Consider the following 21539-nt stretch of genomic DNA (forward strand, 5'->3'; position numbering starts at 1 on the left):
AAAAAAAAAAAAAAAAAAAAGAAGTACTCTGAAAAAAGGTAAAACCCACAAGAATTTAATTGCTTTTACTTTTTTCTATTTTTTAATAGCGTGCTCCTGTCTATTCACGGCAGTACCTTGTGGTGTCAAGAAGCCTCAGTTCTGCGGGACATGACCCTCAAGAAAAAGTGAGTATTTTATAAACACTCTCAAGAGTTAAGTTAGAATAGTTTTACTTTCTTGTTGCCACATCGTGTTCAGTGGACGGATTGAATTTTACTGATGTTGTAATTGTAACATGAACGGTATGCTTGTTTGGGTTTTCTGTCCTGCCTGGTTCCCACAACTGTTTAGCCCCAAAGAAAATCACACATAGGTCTCCATAAATTATAAGCTGATTGGCCCATTAGCACTAGCCTCTCAGTGGCTAACTCTCACATCTTGATTAACCCATTATTCTGATCTATGTTAGCCATGTGCCTCAGTACCTTTTTTCAGTAGAAGAATGCCTTTGGGGCAGGGACTAGGGCGTATCTTCAGTGCTTTAGAATTTCCGAGGGTCTGGAGCACCTGTTGCTATTGCACAGGACCCGGGTTCAGTTCCCCACATCCCGGAACCATCTGTGACTCCACTTGCAGGGGATCTGAAACCCTCCTCTGACCTCTACAGGTACCAGTCCCACACATGCATGTACATACATATGCATTCAGAGAAAACATTCATACACATAAAATACATAAATTAAAAAAAGTTTTTGAGGCATCTATGTGTGTAATTTAAAAGAAAATTTATGGCTGGAAGATTGATGTGATGATCCATATTGAATTTGTACAGTTTATGAATATAGAAGACATGCCAAATGCAAATATTGATTTTTACACAGTTTTCTTACTGCTTAGACAGTTTGGCGTGAGTGCTGTGGGAATGAGAACTGTAAGGGTCTGAGGAAATGCTGCAGGGGACCGAGACCCCAGACTCAAATAGTATGTAAAAGCAAAGGGCGTTTATTAATATTCCAGCATTTGCAGGGCCGTTCACCTGTGCAAAATGGTGACGACCCTGAGATGAGTGTGCAGGCTCCTTTCAGACACAGCGAGGGACAGTCGGGTCATCTCATACGTAGTTAGTTAAGCCAGCAGCAGTTACATTAGTATATTTTTAATTCGTTGAGCTTTAGTCTTTATCATTTTGAGACATGCTTGCACAAGCTTGGGCAAGTCTGAACATGACTCAGAGGGGGCTGCTGGATTTGTCCTTGAGACACTGTGAGGCTGGCTTAGGCTTTCTGTGTTTTTCTCCCTAGACCCAGAATGGAAGGGCAGTGTGGATAAACAGCCCTTTGTTGGGAGACACACTTGCTTTGCCCTTCTCAGAGACCTAAAACCTAAATTCAGTTGTGAGGGAGGGAGAGTTTAACCCCTTCGATAGCAGTCACTAGCGCTAACCCTCTTTGAGTGTGTGCTTACCTTCAGGCTTCAGTGGGAGGTGCTTCCATGATCTTTGCTCTGCTTCCTGGGAATCCAGGGTAGGAGAACATGCAGAATTGTTGGTTTCCATCCTGGGCAACTCCAGACTGACTTAGAGTCACTGTGGAACAGGAAGTAAGAGGGACTTTTACTGTGTCTTTATGATTTGATAATACTTTATACTGCATATTTGTGCCAACGGTTGCTTAGCCTGTAACTAACAGCAGTGATCTGACACTTCTACCAGATGCAGTCTGTGTAATGCTGGTTAAACTTGACTGTTTCAAGAGCACCACATTTCTTAGGAAATACGTAGTGTTTAACGGGAATTTATTGTGACCGTTTGAACAAGGAAAGGTAGATGACCTCACAATATGAGGCCTGGGTGAGTGGATTCTGTGATCAAGACTGGCTCAGGTTTCATTAAGTTAAGAGTTTACCAGTTTAGCAGCAAGGATGGTCTCAGGCTGCCTAGGAGACTAAGCCGTGTGTGTTAAATCAAGACTTCTGAAGTTTTTCCAGTTTGGAGATTTTAGGCTTTCCAAATGTAGGCTAAAACAGTGTCTTTCCTAAGATACAAGAATACACTCTATTTTATTTTTATTTTATGTGTATGAGTGTTTATGTGCATGTGTGTATGTGTACCTTGTGCCTGGTGCCCAAGGAAGTCAGAAAAGGGTGTTGGGTCCCCTGGCACTGGAGTTATAGATGGTTGGGAGCTGTCATGTGGGTGCTGAGAACTGAGGCTGGGTCCTCTGTAAAAACAGCAAGTGCTGAGAGTTGAATCCAGAACTTTGTAATATAGTAGGCATGCTTATCTGTGGCAACCAGTATAGTTTGGTTATTTAAATAATTTAACCTAGTCAATTGATGCTTTAACCAAGTTATTATCGGGCCAGAGCCTACCAGATTGCTGTGGGATAATGGACTGTACCCTGTCACTTGTATTTTAAAGAAAAGCCAATTGGCCAGTAGCCAAGTGGGAAGTATAGGCGGGGCGACCAGGCAGGAAGTAGAGGCAGGGTGACCAGGCAGGAAGTATAGGCAGGGCAATGAGAATTCTGGGAAGAGAAAAGATTCAGTCTGCAGTTATCATTCAGATACAGAGGAAGCAAGATGTGACTGCCTCGCCGAAAAAGGTACCAAGCCATGTTGCTAGCACAGACAAGTATTATGGGCTAATATAAGTTATAAGAGTTAATAAGAAGCCTGAACTGATAGGCCAATCAGTTTATAATTAATGTAGACCTCTGTGTGATTATTTGGAACTGAACGGCTGTGGGACCTGGTGGGACAGAAAACTCAGTCAACACCAGATGAATTTAATTGATTTCTGGTAAATGAACATATTATTTATATTATTTAGTATTACTCTAGAGAGTAATTATTTACTAGAAACATACATTTATTGTTAATTGTGGGAAAATCTTGTTTTTTTTTTAAGTAAGAGTAACAGTTTTCTTTTTTGTCTCGTGTCAGACTTTTGATAAAATTCTCATTGCTAACAGAGGAGAAATTGCATGTAGGGTGAGTAAAATTTGAATTATTTTTATTTTTCTCTGAAATGGATTAAAGCCCCTTTGCATCTAGATCTCGGTTAACTTATGATGTGTTTTGACTAGGTTATTAAAACTTGCAAGAAGATGGGCATCAAGACAGTTGCCATTCACAGTGATGTTGACGCCAATTCTGTGAGTATATTTTTACTTAGTTTCAGGCAGGACTTAATTTGGTTCCATCAGGCTAGAAATGAAAGGATATTTGCTTTATTTTTCCTTCACTTGCAAAAGATGTATTCGATTTTAAAAACTATTTAGTTGTTCACTGTCAACACAAACACAATGGAAGTATTATAATGTCTTAACTGTCCCTGCCCCCCTCAAGCTGCAGACCAAGGTGGCCAGGCTTACTGCTGGTCAGCAAATAGATTAAAACCAAGCACAAGACAGTTGGCAGATGGATGGGCTGTTTGCACAGTGCCCACTTATGAACATCTCCCAGCATAGTTCCAGGATCGCTGAGGGAATGCTGCCGTTGTCTAATCTTTCCTAAAGGCACTAATGCGTTCAGCAGAAAGTTTGATAAATGAGAGATAGGCCGATGCTAATTGGATCTGAACAAAAGGAGGTATGGCGTAAAGCGGTGGATGGAGTGTAATTTTAGGTGGCGTCTTTAACACAGCAGGCCTTTTCTAGCAGCAATGAACTTTGAGTAGGAAGAAATCCCATGGGAAAAGAGGGCAGAGTGTTAGAACTTCGTGGACTGAGATGTGAGTAGCTGTACTTTCACGTCACTGGTTTTTGTCCTTTTGCTCTGTTTTTGATAATGTCACTTTTGTAGTTTAGTAATGAACTTAGTGGAAAGATCCTTTAAAGTGTAGTGGTTTTAAAATGTGTTCTATTCGAAACTGTTACTCATTCTGTCTTATTGTAACTTCCCTTTCAAAAATCTAGATGAAAGAATTGCAAACTAATTTGCTGAAAATAAATGTTAGCTGTATAATTCATCTGATGGTTGTGTTCAAAATATCTTCTAATAAAAAGCAGTTAAATTGGTTTTATATATATAGTTTGATTTGAAAAAAAATTGATCCTTATTCCTTGCTAATTTTTGAAAACTTGATGATTTCAGTAGTAATAATTTTTATTTCTCATGTGGTAATAATGAGATGATGTGAGAACTGCTACTTTATTATTTTTTAAAGATTTTATTTTATATATATTAGTATTTGCTTGCATGTATGTTTACGCAATGCTTCTATGTAGGCAGAGACTGCTTGTTCTTTTCCCCGCCTTACAGACCTGAATAATCACATAGAAACTGTATTAATTACAACACTGTTTGAATAATGACTCTAACATATTCCTAGCTAGTGCTTACATCTTAAATTAACCCATTTCTATCAATCTGTGTATAGCCACGAGGCTGTGGCCTACCGGTAAGGTTCCTAAGCTCCTTTTCCTTTGGCAGTTACCTGGTGTCTCCCTGACTCCGCCTACTCTCTCTTTCTATCCCTTCCAGCCTGGCTATATTCTGCCCTGCCATAGGCCAAAACAACTTTATTCATTAGCCAATAAAAGCAAGGCATATACAGAAGGACATCCCACATCACCCCTACATGACAGTAGATGGCATCAGAATTCCGGGAACTGGAGTTATAGATGGGTGTGAACTGTGATATGGGTGCTGGGAACTGAACCTTGGTTCTCTGCAAGAGCAGCAAGTGCTCTTAATTACTGAGCTAGCTCCTTTCATGCTCAATATATTCTTCAAAATTCTCTCTCTCTCTCTCTCTCTCTCTCTCTCTCTCTCTCTCTCTCTCTCTCTCTCGTTACAACATCTCATGTAGCCTAGGTTGTACTCAGACTCTGTAATTGAAGATAACCTTGTACTTCTGATTCTCTTGTCTCCAACACCCAAGTGTTGAGATTATAGGCATGTGCCCCAATTCTAAGTTCATTGCATGTTGGAGATCAAACCCAGGGCTTTGTGCCTGCTAGCCAAACACCTATCATTTGAATTATATAAATTCTCTTGCTTTCTTTGTGAGGCAGAAGCTAACTGGAAACATCCTTGAGTTGACTGTCTGTTAGTTTGGAGGACACCGCTTTGTAGTTTTCCTATCTTTGGTCAGTATTAAAATATCTTATTAGGGAGGGTGGGGTGGAGTACCCCTTTAATTCTTGCATTTGGAAGACAGAGGCAGGTAGATCTCTGTGAGTTCAAGGTCAGCCTGATCTGCAGAGTGAGTTCCAGGACAGCCAGGAACTATACAGAGAACTTGAAAAACAAAAACAAAACAAAATAAAACAAAAAAATTGGTTATCTTGGCCTCATGGATTGAAAAGTCTTCTGTTTTGCAGGGAACACGTATAAAGCGTTGGCACTCTTTAAGTGTTTGTATGATTCATCTATGAGGCCTGGATCTGGCTTCTCTGAGGGTATTTGTTCTTTGACTGCCGATGCTCTGTTGTTATTTTTTAGTCAATATTTGAATTTGTTTGGGTCTAGGAATCTGTCCACTTCGTCTGTTTTGTAGTTCATTGGTATGAAGTTGTTATGGTATTTCTTTGTTAGTGTTTTATTTCTGTGAGGGGTGTGGAAATAGCTCCATTTTCATTCCTGATTTTAGATGTTTGAGTCTTGTTTTCTTTCTTGCTTGATTATTCTGTTTAAACGGCACCACGGCACCAACACAGTACCATCAATGAGCTGGCTTATACACAACAGAAAATTAGCTTTGTAATTGTAGAGATTAGAAAGTCAAGGTAAGGGACCTGGAAAGTTTGGCAGTTGGTGTGGGTCTCCTTCCTGATTTTTAGGAATTGCCCTCATAAAGAGATGAAGGTTTTTACCTGTGCCCTCACATGCTCACATGTGGAGGGGCTGGAGACCTCTTTGATGCATCCTTTGAGGTTGGTCATCTCATTCTCAAGACCTTAATATGACAACTTAATAGCGTTTCAGACATGCTAGGTAATGTACTAAGACAAGAGCTACAGAATGGTGGACAATGAAGGCAAAATAAGCTTGAGTTTCTAGTCTGCAAACTGTGTGATTTGAACTTAACATCAAACTTTTAAGACCTAAATGAGGAGGACTTCAGATTTTATATCAGAAAACTGAACATTTTAAATGCTAATTATTTCTAAGTTATTTTGTATGTTTTTCATTTTAAACCCTAGTGAACACAGTATTTTTGTTTTGAAATTGAACAGAGCATTAATTTGGGAGGAAGGATGGCCTGGAGCCGTGGTTCTTAACCTTCCTAACACAGCCACCCTCCGATACAGTTAGTTCCTCATGCTGTGACCCCACCATAAAAACTAGAATTTAGCTTTTGATATGAATTTTAATGTAAATATCTGTGTCTTCAGATGGTCTTAGGTGACCCTGTAAAAGGGTTTTTTGACCCCCAAAGGGATCTTGGCCCACAGGTTGAGAACTGCTGTCCTAGCAGGGTCCTAGGAAAGCTGACAGGGAGAGCACGTTCTACAGCCGGAGTAAGCTAGGGCCTCACGTTAGCACAAGAGGAGACAGGTCTGCATAAACACACTGGCTCTTAGCAGAGGCTACTCTGGTATTTTGAGAGAATTTCTTGACGTACTAATGAGGGCTTCATCACTATTTTGCTAACTTACAAGGCAAGGAAGGAACATGTCAGCACTGTTCGTTTCTAGTTTACTGTGATTTTAGGTCGTTCCGAGAAGGTGAGAACTTTTTAATTGTTGTAGTGACTAGTAGTTTCCTTAGTTGGTGAGCAGTGCGGAAACCGTTTAGAGACGATCGTATTTCTGTCCCAGATGCTCTTAGGTAGCATCCAGTGATTCTTTGTTTTTTTTTTTTTTTTTCGTTTTTCGAGACAGGGTTTCTCTGTGGTTTTGGAGCCTGTCCTGGAACTAGCTCTTGTAGACCAGGCTGGTCTCGAACTCACAGAGATCCACCAGCCTCTGCCTCCCAAGTGCTGGGATTAAAGGCGTGCGCCACCACCTCCTGGCCTCCAGTGATTCTTTGTATTTTAAGTAAAAAGATCAAAATATTTTTTCACATAAAGGAATAAAATATTTTTATTAAACCACTAAAGTTAGAAATTAATTTTTTTGAACGAAAAGATTTAATCAAGGTTAAATTTAAAAGGTGAAGACTCTTCATTTCAACAAGGAAAATGATTCTGTGCTTCAACACTTGGCCGTATTTTTTCTATACTCCCATTTTATTGCTTTGTGTACAGTCATGCTGAATTTAAATGAGCAATATCTGATATTTATAGCTTTGAAACAGGACCCTAAAATCAGGAAACTATTCGTGGTGACTTACATCTTACCCAAGCAGCCTGCTGTTTAAAGTGTGATTCCTGGTGGGTGCTTGAGTTTCAGCCTTAGGGTTCCATAATGAGATGGAGTGGTGTTTCCTGGGAGTACTCAGGGGTGATTGACAGTCCAGTGAGGGAGTCCTCACTCTTTGTGCCCACCCTTGATAATACTCCCCTGCTGGCTGGGGAGGACCGGAGGACAAATAGGACATCGTGATGCCCGAGTAATTAGTGTATGCTGGTTCCAGCTGAACAAACCGGAGGGTAATGATCAGGTAAATGGAACTGGAGTACATTAATGTATGCTGTGGTGTAGGAGACCTGAGGGGAACACTTACCATTTGAGGAAGTTGTTGGAATAGCTTCTTTTTTTTTTTCATTTCTTTAAATATATATCATTATGAAGTAATATATCTATATCTTGGTTTAGCTCATCTCTAGTTTTACTTTAGGTATCTACCAAGATTAATATAATTGAAATGTAACAGTCAATCATTTTCCCTCTTTATAGATGATTTCAGAATATTTCTCATCATTTCAAACTGGGCAAAAGTTAGAGTTTTTTCTTTTTCTTGAACTCATCTGTTGTTCAAGAAAACCTTGACACTCACAGAATTTCCTGCCCTCAGCCTCTCTAGTAGCTAGAATTTCAGGCTTGGGAGCTACCAGTATTATTCCTAAGGTGATATAGTTAAGTAGCATATTCTTTTTACATACATTTATTATTACATTAAATTAATTTATGATTGTTTGCCTACATGTATGTTTGCACCACATGTATGCTTGGTGTCCACAAGGGCCACAAAAAGGTATTGGAGCTCCCGAGACTTGAATCATACAGACAATAGTGCCATTTTGTGGTTGCTGGGAATTGAACCCAGCTTCTTTGGAAGAGAAGCCAATGCTTAACAGCTGAGCCATCTCTCCAGTCCTGGTGCAAGCACCATATTAGGTGTGTGATCAGAGGATGCCTTGCAGGAGTCTACTCCCACTGCCCTGTGGGGAGTAGGAACTGAACTCTGGGCGTCAGAACTGGTATCAAGTCTCTTTACTTACTGGATTATTCTGCCAGCCGTGTAAGAAATACATTCTTAAGTTGCCTTGACTACTAAAGGATACGTTAAGATATTGGCCATTGTGATCCATGTTTTCCAGTTGGACTTTGTAGGTCATAACACTTCCTAATGTTTAGACCCAAAGATTATTCTGAGTATTTATCGGTATTAAACAGATGTTTATAACTGACATCCTTCAGTGAAGAGTTTGCATCGGAAAGCCCCTGGAAGCTGCGCTAGTGCTGCACACGAAGGGGAGGCAGGACTTGCTTCAATCGACTTAGTTTAGTTCTTGCACTTAGGTAATCAGTCAGAAGGCTGTTAACATTTTTTTGGTAGGGGGTGGCAGTAAGGACTTTGGAATGAGGTTTTATTGTATTTGAGCTTCTGGGCTGAAGTGATCCTTCAACCTCAACATTCTGAGTAGCTGGGATTATTACAGTCTAGGACCTCTGGGTCTAGTGAATCAAGGGATTTTTAAATGGCATAGTTGCTTAAAAACTTGTTGTTCACTTTTCTCATAAAACTTAGCCATTAGTCTCCTTTTAAGATCAGGAATATACTGTATATACTTATGCAAATTTGAAACACTAGACCTTTCAATAAAGAACTAATCAGGAGAAGAATGCATTTGAAATGTTTAGACATTTTTTTCTTTTCTGCTATTATTGTCTTTAGAAAAACTTATTCTGCAGAGACATTATACTCTCTCAATTTTAAATGTTTTGATTATCTTGGCTTAGCTAAATTACTTCCTCTACATTTCGGGGCAAAATGGAATAGGATGGGATCCCTGGCAGGAATTTGTTCACATTAATATGGCTCATCAGAGGCATTCTGTTTAATTGGAGATCCTGCAGGACAGTGGCAGGAGTCGGAAGAGAGTTACAGCATTAGCAATGGCCCGTCTGGGAGCTGCGCACTAATCAAGGTGCTGGAGTGTTAGCGGTGGGGGTGATGGGAATTATGACGATTATGACATGTAAGCATGTCTGTGCGAACCGGACAGGCAATGAGTTAATCAAGAAGTATATTAAATGGCTCCCATGCTGATTCATTATTATCTACCATAGTGCCTGTCAGGTTGTGTATTTAAAAAATACAATTATTGCTGAATTCACTATGTATGTGAGCTGAATTCAGCTATCACTCTCTTATTTTTCAACAAAATAACCTCAATTTGCTTTGTGCATATAAAAATAGGGAATTGTGTCAATTGTGTTGGCTTTGTGGATTGCATTTTAAAGTAGCCGCCCCTCCCTTTAATGTGCTAGAGTACATCTTTAATTTCAGAGTCCTTTAAGAATTTGCTTAGCCTTCTCTTCTGTTTTTTTCTTTTTAAGATGGTGGTTTTTTTTTTTTTTGTTTTTTTTTTTGTTTGTTCTTGGGATTTTTTGAGACAGAGTTTCTCCGTAGCTTTTGGTTCCTGTCCTGGAACTAGCTCTTGTAGACCAGGCAGGCCTCAAACTCACAGAGATCTGCCTGCCTCTGCCTCCTGAGTGCTAGGATTAAAGGCGCGCGCCACCACCGCCCGGCTCTTAAGACGGTGTTTTGTTTGTTTGTTGTTTTTGTTGCTTAGCCTCTTAGATTCATCATGAGTACTCTGGCTTATTTGCTACTGCATAAATGACTTGGGTTCAAAACTAAAATTCACATGTCTTTATTTTTCAAGATGAAAAATAATTCAAGCATTTCAGAGAGCAATTAATATTTAATACACGAAGCTATGAAAAAAATCAAAGCAGTAATTTTTTTCAGCCATGAAAACATTCTAGCGTCAGATGGGGGTGGGCCCCCTTTGCTGTGGTGGGTGGTCTCTTTATGCCAGGTAAACCCATTCTGTGCCCAGCATGCATAGAGACATCTGTCGTGAAACTATCAGTTAGAAATGTACAGATTTTGAGGAAATGGAGCTAATAAATTGAGCTCCTTTAGAAAATAAATTGAAATGCAGTGTAAGTCCATAAGCAAGCTGTATCTATCTGTAGACAAATTTATAGTGACGCTGTACAGATGAACACACAGTCTTTCAAAAATTTTCAACACTGGCAAATTTAATAAAACTTTGTACCAAACTGTGCCCTTTATTTATTAACATAATTAAGGCAACATTATGGCTAACGAAGTGTTATCCTGTGGGCTGTGGTTATTAAAGTCCATAGATAGTGGTCAGCAGCAACAGAAGTCAAACTTACAACCAACTCTCTCCCTTGGGAGCCGTGAGCTTAGCAGACTAAATTGTCACAACCCAGCACAGCAGCTTAGATGGTTGATGGCTTAAACCCCCTGGCGTGAAGGGCCAACCAGTCATCGGGTGAAGAAGGGCTGTGACTTTATTCAGGAGTTGGGCAGGAGAAGGACCTTGGTATTAATATCTTCACATATGGATTATTAGATGTGTTTATATATTTATGTACCTGGTCATCTCACAGAACATTTCAGCATCTCTTCTTTCTCGTGCTGGAAGCTGAACCCAAGGCTTCACAAATGCTCAGCAAATGCTCTTGGAGGGAGAACAACATGTCCTGAGCTCACCAGATTTTAAATAAACAAAACAAAGAGAGACTTACAACATTTTACTCGTTTGTTCCTAAATTTTCAGTATATATAAAAAGACAAGATTATTATTCCTGTTATTATCCTATAACCCGAACAGCAAAGTTGCAACTCCATAGCCCAGCAGGGCACCAGCCTTGCTCTTCTGTTTGTTATACCAGTGCTTTAGCAGCAGAAATTCTTGTTAATAAAAAGTTAAGAAGGTCTTGGGACAAACCCTCCCATTATTATAAAAGGCAGATTTCCAAAAGCACTTTCTGCAGGTCAAAAGAAGTGGGAGCTGGGAAGTGACTCAGTGGTTGGGTTTGCCTAACTAGAACAAGACACCCTGAGTTTGATCCCTAGAAATATACACAACACAGTGAATTTGAATGACATATTTAAAATAAACATATTTATTTTAATGTTGTTATACCTTGTGATGTGAAATAGTACTGAATCGTGGATTCATTTTTCTCTGAGTATCTATTTAAGGAGGACTGGAAGTACTACCTCTTGGAAAAAGTACTCCAATATTAGAAAGCACAGCGTGTCTTTGCCGTGATGCTCCCGTGTTTGTAGGGCAGTGTGTATGTGGCGGCAGTCTGTTTCAGTATCATTGTATGTATGCTGTGTTAGCTTCCTTCCTCAGTCCTGTGTCCAAGTTTCTGGCCCAAGGCAACTTCAGAGAAGAAGGTTTCATCTTGGCTCACAGTTCAGACAGACACGGTCCATCATGGAGTGGGCAGCATGTTAGTGGGAGTGGCTTTTTTCTCTTTCTCTCCCTTCCTTCCTACCTTCCTTCCTTCCTTCCTTCCTTCCTTCCTTCCTTCCTTCCTTCCTTCCTTCCTGCTACCAATTGGAAAACTGAGAAGGGGAATGTCAGCTCTCAGAGTTCTTTTCTCTTTCTATTCAGTCCATGGGGTGGTGTTACTCACATCCGGCTGTCTTCCTTCAGCCTCAGTGGTTTTCCCTCACAGATGCACCCAAAGGTGTTTATTAATGTGATCAAGTTGACAATAGAAATTCAATACTATGTTTATCACTTGGTGTCTGTAGTGTGCTAGATAGAAATGTACAGAATTATGCAGTGCATTGGATTTAGTTTGGGTCCAGTGCTGCAGGGATGCAATGAGCTGCCAAGGACTATCCCTTTGGTAAGCTGTGGAGCTACTTTCAGATTCCTTGTTGCTTTTCAGTGGCCCCCTCCTTCCAGTCTAGCCCACTGTGTTCAATACTATGTGAAAAGTCCCTTCCTCCTTACAAAGAAAGTACAGCTCATTATTTTGAAGGTTGTGTTTTTTTTTTTCTCTCTGAGACAGGGTTTCTCTGTGCATCTCTGGCTGTCCTGGAACTTGATCTGTGGATTAGGGTAGCCTTGAACCTGCCCTTGCCTCCTGAGTGCTGGGATTAAGGTTCATGCCATTACTGACCCCTGAAGGTTAGGTTTTTTTAATTAGTGTATTTTTGGGGCTGAGTGTGAAGAGTGACCAGGAAGAACCTGTTTTTTGCTCTCATGGTGTTCTCCAGCAGGAGAGATGTGTAGGGTAAGAAGATGTAACTATTGTGCTATATTTATGGGACACTTCTTCTCTGCTTCCCTGATCCCTTTTGTGCTAGGGACCAGACCCGAGGCCTGGCACATGTGAAAGAAGCGCCCCACTACCCAGCTATGCCTTCAGTTCTCTGTTGCTTGTCCAATATCTCTACTCAGACGCCTGGAAACTATTTCAAATCGGAACGACCCAGATGTAACTGTCAGGTTTCTGATATTTGCATGCTATTGCGGAAACAAAAAATAGAGGACCTAAGATGATGATCACTACTCTGTCTTTGGTTTCTCATTGCTTATTAATGATCAGGTCCTTATGCTGAAATGTTTTATCATCTAGTCATGTCCCTTCACTTGGTTGTTATTTCCTTTGTGAGGTGTTTAAAACCTCATTCACTAGTAACCATTGTTTGACCCTAATAAGGCTTGTCAAGGAAGAAAGGCCTGGTAGATGTAGGAAGTCCTAAAGATGTTCAGTTCTTAACTGTGATTATTTAAGCATTTTAATTTTATGTTTTTTTTTTGAGAGAGAGAGAGAGAGAGAGAGAGAGAGAGAGAGAGAGAGAGAGAGAGAAAGAGAGTGTGTGTGTGTATGTGTAGGTCAGAGGACAACTTGGGGGAGTCATTTCTTTCTTTCTGTCATGTGGGTCCTGGGGTACCTTTATGCTCCAAGTCACCATTGCATCGTATTACCTGTGTGGCACAGAGTTCTGAGACTGGAAAATCATTTTGGGCTATCTGACTGCCTCTTATAACCACAGGGGTTTCTTTACGGAGGCTTAGTGGCAGAGGAGAAGAGAAGAGAAAAGCAAGAAGTAGGAGCTTTGAGTCACAGGTCAAGGAGTTGGGTGGGGCTGGCCTTGACAGAGGCCAGGGCGTGGTCTATCCTTCAGGAGGGGAGCCAGCCTGCTGGCCCCGGCCTAGGGCTTTGTGCACTAAGCAATGGGCAATGAATATTAACAGGGATGCTTGGACGTCAGGAAATCCAGCAGTGTCTCAGTATCAAAGTAAAAAGTTTACATGACAATCTGGAGAGATGTATAGAAATAACAATGTTTAGACTTTCACTCATGAAAAATTAATGTGTTTGAAAGTTTGCCAGACTGGCAAAATTAGTTTCTTTTGGACTATTTTATTTGTTGATGAATTTCTTAGTCTTATTATTTGTTGCTGAATTTCTTAGTGGTTTTCTTAGTCTGCAGTGTGGTCTGGAATTTTGGTTTCTGGGCTTTATTTGTAGTGAAGGTTTAAAACACCCCCTTTCATCACCTCCCCACCCCTTGCTTCCTGTTCTTTGTTTTCCTCTTTCCTGGTTTTTCTCTCATCCTTGCTCTGTCCCCTGCCCCTTCCCCTAAACCCCCAAGATGGTTAAGGAAACAACACACTCAGTTCTCTGAGAAGCAGTGCCCTAGTGGCCACAGTTGGCGTTGTGCTCTGCAGATCCTGGCCTGGAGCTTAGGATCACGGTTGTGGACATATGTGGCAAACAGTCACAAAAATTGCTTCTGCTTTTTGACTCCAATCGCTGTAGGAGCCGAAACAGTGGGCAGCTCCACTTTAGCCTGTTGCTCTTTCCAACATCCTAAGGGACCCGCCTCTCGCCTTTGGCAGAAGAAGCTGCTTATAGTTGGCTAGCTTTGCTCATGGTTATGTGATTTTCTTATTTTGATTCCATTTGCCATTTTCTTCTGCTCATCCGCCATCCTGCTTTCTGTAGACTTTATTCGTTGCTGTGCATTTGAAGCAGAAGCTTTTCAGGTGTCAGCTCACTGTGCCAGCCCTCGTTCATGCTGCATTGTACACAAGTCTGTGAAGACCAGAGAAATGGCCGATCACGCGATAGTGTTTTTCTCAGTATCAAAGATCAGTTTGTAAAAGCTGTGCATTTGGAATTACACTTGTAACGAGGGCTAGTGTGTGTGCTTTGCCCCTTTGGACTTGACTCCCCTGATCTCTAGTTGCTCAGTTCCCTTTCTGCCTATCCATGCTGCTTCTCAGTGGCCCTCATGCTGGATGCCTGGCTGGAGCAGCAAAGGAGAAGTATAGTTGTCTGGAGATAGTTATGGCAGACTTGCATCTGATGCTAAATCTGAATGAAGCTCATAGTATGAAGAGTTTAGAGGAGCTGGGGCAGGAGAGCTGTGTCTGTGCTAAGCCCTCAGAGGAGCTGGGGCAGGAGAGCGTGTCTCTGTGCACAGGCTTTCTAAAAGGAAGAACCTCATGTATCTAGAAGGAAGTGTTAAGTTGGGGTAAAACAGTATTGAGAGTATTTTATTCTGTTGACAACTGAGTGTTGAGTTCTTCTGTGAGTCAATCATAGAGTGATTCTCAGCCTATGCCCTATTCCCCAAATGGATATTAGGTATCGAATAAAGGAGCCTTTATAATTAAATCTAGGCAAGCATCTTCCATGAACTGTTGTAATTAAGTGTTCTAGATCCCGAGGCTCTACTGATATGGCTCAGCTGGAATGCTTTCTGAGCAGTAAGGGGATTCGGTTTCAAAACTACACAAACCACTTGTAAGGTTCTGTGTGTACATGGCCCTTGGCATCTCATAGTTGTCTTACACACTTTGATTTCACAGTTTTGTAAAAGCAATTCAGATTCAGTAGAGACCATCATTCTGATTCTGAATTCGGATGTTTTCCTGGCTTGTTGTATGTAGGATGAGCCTTTTTCCCCCCTCCTTTGATACTTGATAGTGGCAGAAACCGGAGCTTCGATTAGTTCTGAAACCAGGAGGGAAAAGAACCAACACTCCCTAGTTTATAAGAAGTTAAGCTAGGATGTTCTGTATGTCAGATATTGCTATGGTTTGGACTGGAAGTGTTCTCAAAGGAACTGATGAGAAGGGTTCATCCACTTGGAACTGTTCTAAGGGTGTAGAAACTTTTCAGAGGTGGGACCTGGTGGGAGGTTTTCCTGTCACTGGGGATCTGTCATTAAGGGAGGAATACTCCCTAGCCCCTTCTTTTCCTTTCTTCTTTCAGTCCTGGCCAGGAGATAACAATTAGTTTCATGATATACTCCCCGCCATATATCCCGCCACAGACACAAAGTAGTGGGCCCGTCGATCATAGATTGAAGCTTCCAAAATCGTGAGCCTCGGTTATCCTTTCCTCTTCTGAAGCGGATTCACCTCAGGTATCATTTATGGTAATTTATAGAAAGCTGACGGAGCACTTAACATTTTTCCTCTTCTCTTTTTGTTTTCGAGACATAGTCACATATATCTCAGATTGCCCTTGCCTTCACTATATAGCACAGGATGACCTTAAACTTCTGACCCTGCTGTCTCTGCCTTTCAAGTGCTGGGACTATAAGCATGTGCCATTATGCCCAGCTTGTGCAGTGCTGGGGACCTAACCCAGGGTTTAGTGTGGGCACAGAACAAACTGAGCTACATGGCTAGTCCTTTCAATGTGGGTGTATGAGTGTGTCCTAGTGTGGATGGAGGTCAGATCACAGCTTTGGGGGGAGTGGTGCCATTCATTTACATTGTATTAGACTCAGAGCTTGTCCTCGGTATGTTTACCAGGGGTCTGTGAAATGCACAGACCCATGTCTATTATGGCAAAGAATAACAGAAAAGGAAGGTTATGTATGCAACATCATGGAAGGTGAAGACAAGACGATTCAGGGAGTCAGAGTGCCATCAGAGCCCCCAATTTCCCTTATTTGTGTGTGTTTATTATAGAAATTTGTGGCACATGTGTATTTTTTAATTTCCTTTCCACCATATGCATGCCACTTTCTAGACCCATTTTTCAGGCTGAGATGGTATTCTTTGGGTGTACCTAGTCTTTGACTGCAAAGACAATGACTTATTGTTGTGGCATTTTCCTTTTTTCCTTCAAAGACAATAGCTTTACCATTTAATAATTCAGGTTATTCAATTTATTCCCATTCTGAACTTTTAGCACATAACTTATTAGGAGATTTAAAAGAGAATTTAAGACACAGTCTTTCTCTTGTCTATCAAGATTTGTAGAAGGGATACATGTCATAAGAACATAGCTGGTGAAGACATTAAAATGAGGTTCTTAGGTCAAGTGTGATTCAGTGCCAGTATTTGTGAGAGTTCAGATTAAAGGAGGGTCATCCAGCGTGAGTGCCCAGGGAAGACTCAGTACGTGATGAGAGAAATATGTGATATAAAGTAGTAAGTGCATGTTTAACTTCAGCAGCTACCCTCAGTTGGCTAACGTGTTCTTTCTAAAGGATCAGTAAGTATTTTTCCTTTACAAAAAACAAACAAAAGGCCTTAATGACAACAACAAAGTTATAATATCAGGATCTGAAATGGTCTGAGAGCAGTAGAGAAACATGAGGGTGAGAACAAGCAGCGATAAGCAAAGGGAGAGAGCCTGCTTTAAATGAAGGAATACGTAAAAGCCCCTTTCAAGCAAGGCTACCTTGAGTGTTTTGTATTAAGATACTGATCTGTAACTTCCTTGAGCCGGTTATCATTTACCATTTAATATGCAATGATATTTTTTACTTAATTGGAAAATTTTATTGAATTGAATTCTGATCTTTTTAAAAGGCAGCTTTGTAAGTTTTCAGATCTCATCTCAAAAAGTAGTTTTTAAAAATTAGTTCAGAACTAAGGATTATGATTTAGAGACACCCGAGTGTTTTCTGCTGGAGATCCTCCCCTTTCTCTCTCAGTGAAGAAGTGGATCATAAATGTTTATACCTAGTTGTATGTATCTGCCTTTCAAAATGATTATAGTCTGATGGTGAGTTTCTTAAGCTGTAAGATTATCAGAAGATTCTAGTTCAAAAGCATAGTATGTTCAATGAAAAGAGAATAGATTTCTCTTGAGATTAAGCAGTTTATCTTTCACTGTTGAACGGCTACCTAGTCTCTCTTTCAGCAAAAACACGGACTAAAATTCTGTAGCGTGAGTTGTCTTAAAGGTGGAAAGCTCATGCCTGAATTTGAGTAGCCTGAGCACTTACTACACACGTCATTGTTTTTTAGGACTAAATGTAAAATGGACAAAGCTCGAACGTGAGGGTATTTAAATGCTTCTCAGAATTTTCTGGTTCACGTGTTATGATATTGAACTCTTTAGTTCTGGGCTTTAATTTGAGCCTGGTGCCGACCTGATGCTGTGCAGGGACACTCACTGCGTCCCTCCATTCAGTGCCTCTAATTACCCCACTTCCTGGGGAGCTTGCCCAGACCTGGCCATGAATGTGTCTGCTATTAGAATATGGGGCTTCTCTGTTCCATGTAGTGAGGTAGTTTTTGATATCAGATTTATGCATGGATGAACCGAGGAGGGGAGGGAGGTGTATCACAGAAATTGTTTGCTCAGACAGTGGGTGAGGCATGCGGAATTAATGGAGTCACGGCCAATACAGACCCTGAGCCTTTTTTGTAGCGGTGTTGTTATTTTAGCGCATATTTGCAAAGAAATTCACTTCCATGCGTAACTGTGTTTGCGTCTGCTTATGGGTGGTTGTAATTTTTTCTACAGAGCATCTGCTAACGCAGGATTTGTCTCCTTAGGTTCATGTGAAAATGGCGGACGAGGCTGTCTGTGTTGGCCCAGCTCCCACCAGTAAAAGCTACCTCAACATGGATGCCATCATGGAAGCCATTAGGAAAACCAGGGCCCAAGCTGTGAGTCTGAATGAACCTGTCTTCTGCAGCTGTTTCCTATGCAGCGAGCGCAGAGCTGGAGTGTGTATTGGAGAACACCAGAGAGTGACTGAGATGCTGTTGAGTCTGAATGAACCTGTCTTCTGCAGCTGTTTCCTATGCAGCGAGCGCAGAGCTGGAGTGTGTATTGGAGAACACCAGAGAGTGACTGAGATGCTGTTGCAGTAGTTTGTGTCTCATGCGTTAAATGTGGCCGGATTCACTCCTGGAAATCAAAGGCTTCGCAGCATCTGGCAGTGCTGGTGGCTGCGGCTGCAGGTGGCTGCGGGGCTCAGCTCTCACACCAGGGAGCGGCTTCAGTTCAGTTCCACATTTGCCAGCAAGAAAGAAATCCCAATTAGTTCTGAGCATTAACCCTTTCAGTGTAATAAGAGCATCAAAAACAAAAACAAGAAACCCCCAAAGATCCCAACCTCCTGTTCTGAAAAGACTGTTTAAATTTCAATTTAATCATTTAAAAATCATCCACACTCATTTGCATTGCTAGAAATAAAAACAGTGTATTTGCTAATTATCCCAGTTTGTTAGTGTCAACAAAATGCTAATCACTTACACTGGTAAATCCTTTCCCCCACCCCAATTTCGGTCGGATGGAGAGGAATCCAAGGAAAAAACTAATTTCTGACATCAGCTATAGTAATTTTTGTTTTTAACCAGAGGACCAACTATACATTTAATATTAAAACAGAGTTATTGCCACAGCTGGATGGAAGCAGCCAGCACCTGGCTCCGCTTGTTTCTATAGAAAGAAATGCTTAAACAAAGCCCTGTTCTACGCCTCCATATTGAGGATGCTTACAGCGTCTTAGCATTTAACAGAAGTAAAACTTGTGATGTCTTAACTCTTGCTTGTCAGAACACGGCATTCTCTGTTCAAATGGAGTGATGGAGTGAAGGTCTCTTCCTATTGGGCAGGGTGTAAGTCACTCTGTCCCACGCCGCTTGGTTCTCAAGTGTTTCAGGCTCAGCCTCTGGCTCCTCAGGAACCCGTCCACCCTTTCAGCAGAAGTATTTTACTAGGGATTGCTCCAGCGCTGACTGCGGGTGTGGCTTGGGGCTGGCTGTGTGAGAGAGTGGGAGAGATGAGGACGCGGGCTAGAGTGTACGCTCTTGCCTGTGGGGAGAAAGCACAGATTGGGGGTGAGGGAAGAATAGATACCAAAAGAAAAATAAAGTAGAAGTTGAAGCAGACCTCCATTTGAGTGCGGTTGACAGAGGCTCTAGGAGTGTTAGTATTGGGAATAAGGTGTGGTGTACTGTGTGGTTTAGAGCTTGGGCCCTCACTCACTCATTCATTCATTCATTCATTCAGGCAGGGTCTCTCTACACAGCCCTGGCTGTCCTGGGACTCACCATGTAGACCAGGCTGGCCTCTGTTTCCCGAGTGCCACTGCACCTGACAAATGTGGGCTCTGGAGAACTGTCATTGTGGAGGTTTTCATCTATTGTGTCCACAGTTTGTAGATCATAACTCTGTGACCCACTTGCCCTTGTGAAGTTCTCTAAGCCTGTGGACCAGCCGCAGGAAAAGCCAAGTGAGTTTCTGTTGGATAGCGTAGACAAATGCGGCTGGTCAGGACAGAGACACAGATGCCATTGTGGCCTGCCTGGTGAGAGAACAAAGGAAAAGGGCAATAGAACCAGTCTGTGAGGAAGTCACCTTCAACCATGCAGAATACTGAGTATCCTGTGGCTCAGGCAGATTTACAACATGATAATGTTACAAGAACCTTTTCTTTTCATTCCTAAGGTACACCCAGGTTATGGATTCCTGTCAGAAAACAAAGAGTTTGCAAGGAGTTTGGTAAGTCTATAACAAGACAGAAATGATTGCCCTATTTCAGAAAGCAGTGTAGAGATATGGACTCCTGAACTATAGAATTCTGATTGATTTACTGACTCTTTGATAATTGTTAAAAGTGAATGTTTTCATTCTGTAATCTAGGTCCTGATAGTAATTAAAAGAATGGGAAAGAGCTGGGTGGTGATGGCGCACACATTTAGTCCCAGCACTCGGGAGGCAGAGGCAGGTGGATCTCTGTGAGTTCAAGACCAGTCTGTCTATTGCTAGTTTCAGGACAGCCAGGGCTACACAGAGAAACTGTGTCTCAAAAAAAAAAAAAAAAAGTAGAATTAAAGTCACTTATTTCAATCAATTTGATACTCTATTTGACCTTTGAATTTTAAAATTAAAAAATTCAGATTTTAAATGTGGGACTAGAGAGAAGGCCCGGTGGTTAAGAGCGTATGCCACTGTTGCAGAAGACCCAGATTTGTTCACTGAAACCCACACTGTGCGTCTTATCCTCTGGTGACTCTGGCTCCTGTAGTAAGAAGAGTGGGCTGCGTCCCACCTCCCAGCTAGCTTATACCTGAAATAACCACACAGAAACTGTATTAATTAAATTACTGCCTGGCCCATTATCTCTAGCCTCTTATTGGCTAACTCTCACATATTAGTTTAACCCATCTCCATTAATGTGTATTGCCACTTGACTGTGGCTTACCGGCATGAGCCTAACCAGATTCCATCTCGGGCAGGAGAAACATGGCGTCTGCCTGACTCTGCTCTTCTTCCCAGCTTCCAGTTTTGTCTTTCCCGCCTACTAAATTTCTGCCCTAGCAAAAGACCAAGGCAGTTTCTTTATTTAACCAATGAAATAACACAAATACAAAAGGACCTCCTACACCATTTCCCCTTTTCTGTTTAAACAAAAATGAAGGCTTTAACTTTAACATGGTAAAATTACATATAACAAACAGTTATCAAGCAAGAATTACAATTACAATATTTATATCTATTTTATCTTTTATCATAACAAAGGAAAAGTATAACTACCTATTCTTCAACTCCGTCAAGGACTCCAGAAGGATATAATATTACCTAAGTAAACAAGAAATAAGCAACTTCCAAAACTCTAAAAATGACAGAGACATCTTGCTGCCTGTACAGTCACCCAAAGTTATTTTATACTGTTGGGGCATCCATCTTCATCCTACAGGCCCATAGTATCCAGCAGACTTGTTTTCTTTTCTTTTTCATTTTTTTTCTGGATTTTCAAGACTGGGTTTCTCTGAAGCTTTGGAGCCTGTCCTGGAACTAGCTCTTGTAGACCAGGCTGGCCTCGAACTCACAGAGATCTGCCTGCCTCTACCTCCCAAGTGCTGAGATTAAAGGCGTGCGCCACCACTGCCTGGCAGCATCCTGCTTTTTATAAATATAGTTTTATTAAAACCCACTCATGCCCATTCATTTATATATTTGTCTCTGGCTGCTTTTGTCCCGGAACAACAGAGATCAGTGGCCTGCCCAGCCCCCAAATACATGTGTTATAGCTCTTTTAGAAGTTGGAAATTCCGGGGCTGGAGAGATGGCTCAGTGGTTAAGAGCATTGCCTGCTCTTCCAAAGGTCCTGAGTTCAATTCCCAGCAACCACATGGTGTCTCACAACCATCTGTAATG

General features: G+C 41.4%; 1 protein-coding gene across 1 annotated transcript in view; it reads left to right on the forward strand.

Annotated features, from left to right (window-relative positions):
• The window catches only part of Pcca (propionyl-CoA carboxylase subunit alpha), a 278512-nt gene that overhangs the window by 24866 nt on the left and 232107 nt on the right, over window positions 1-21539 (forward strand). The window contains exons 2-6 of the mRNA XM_005355699.2: window positions 90-167; window positions 2926-2973; window positions 3069-3137; window positions 17924-18037; window positions 19827-19880. Of these exons, the coding sequence (XP_005355756.1) occupies window positions 90-167; window positions 2926-2973; window positions 3069-3137; window positions 17924-18037; window positions 19827-19880 (363 nt within the window). The remainder of the gene's footprint in view (window positions 1-89; window positions 168-2925; window positions 2974-3068; window positions 3138-17923; window positions 18038-19826; window positions 19881-21539) is intronic.

This window comes from Microtus ochrogaster, chromosome 17 (assembly GCF_000317375.1).
Source record: "Microtus ochrogaster isolate Prairie Vole_2 chromosome 17, MicOch1.0, whole genome shotgun sequence".
Lineage (NCBI taxonomy): Eukaryota > Metazoa > Chordata > Mammalia > Rodentia > Cricetidae > Microtus > Microtus ochrogaster.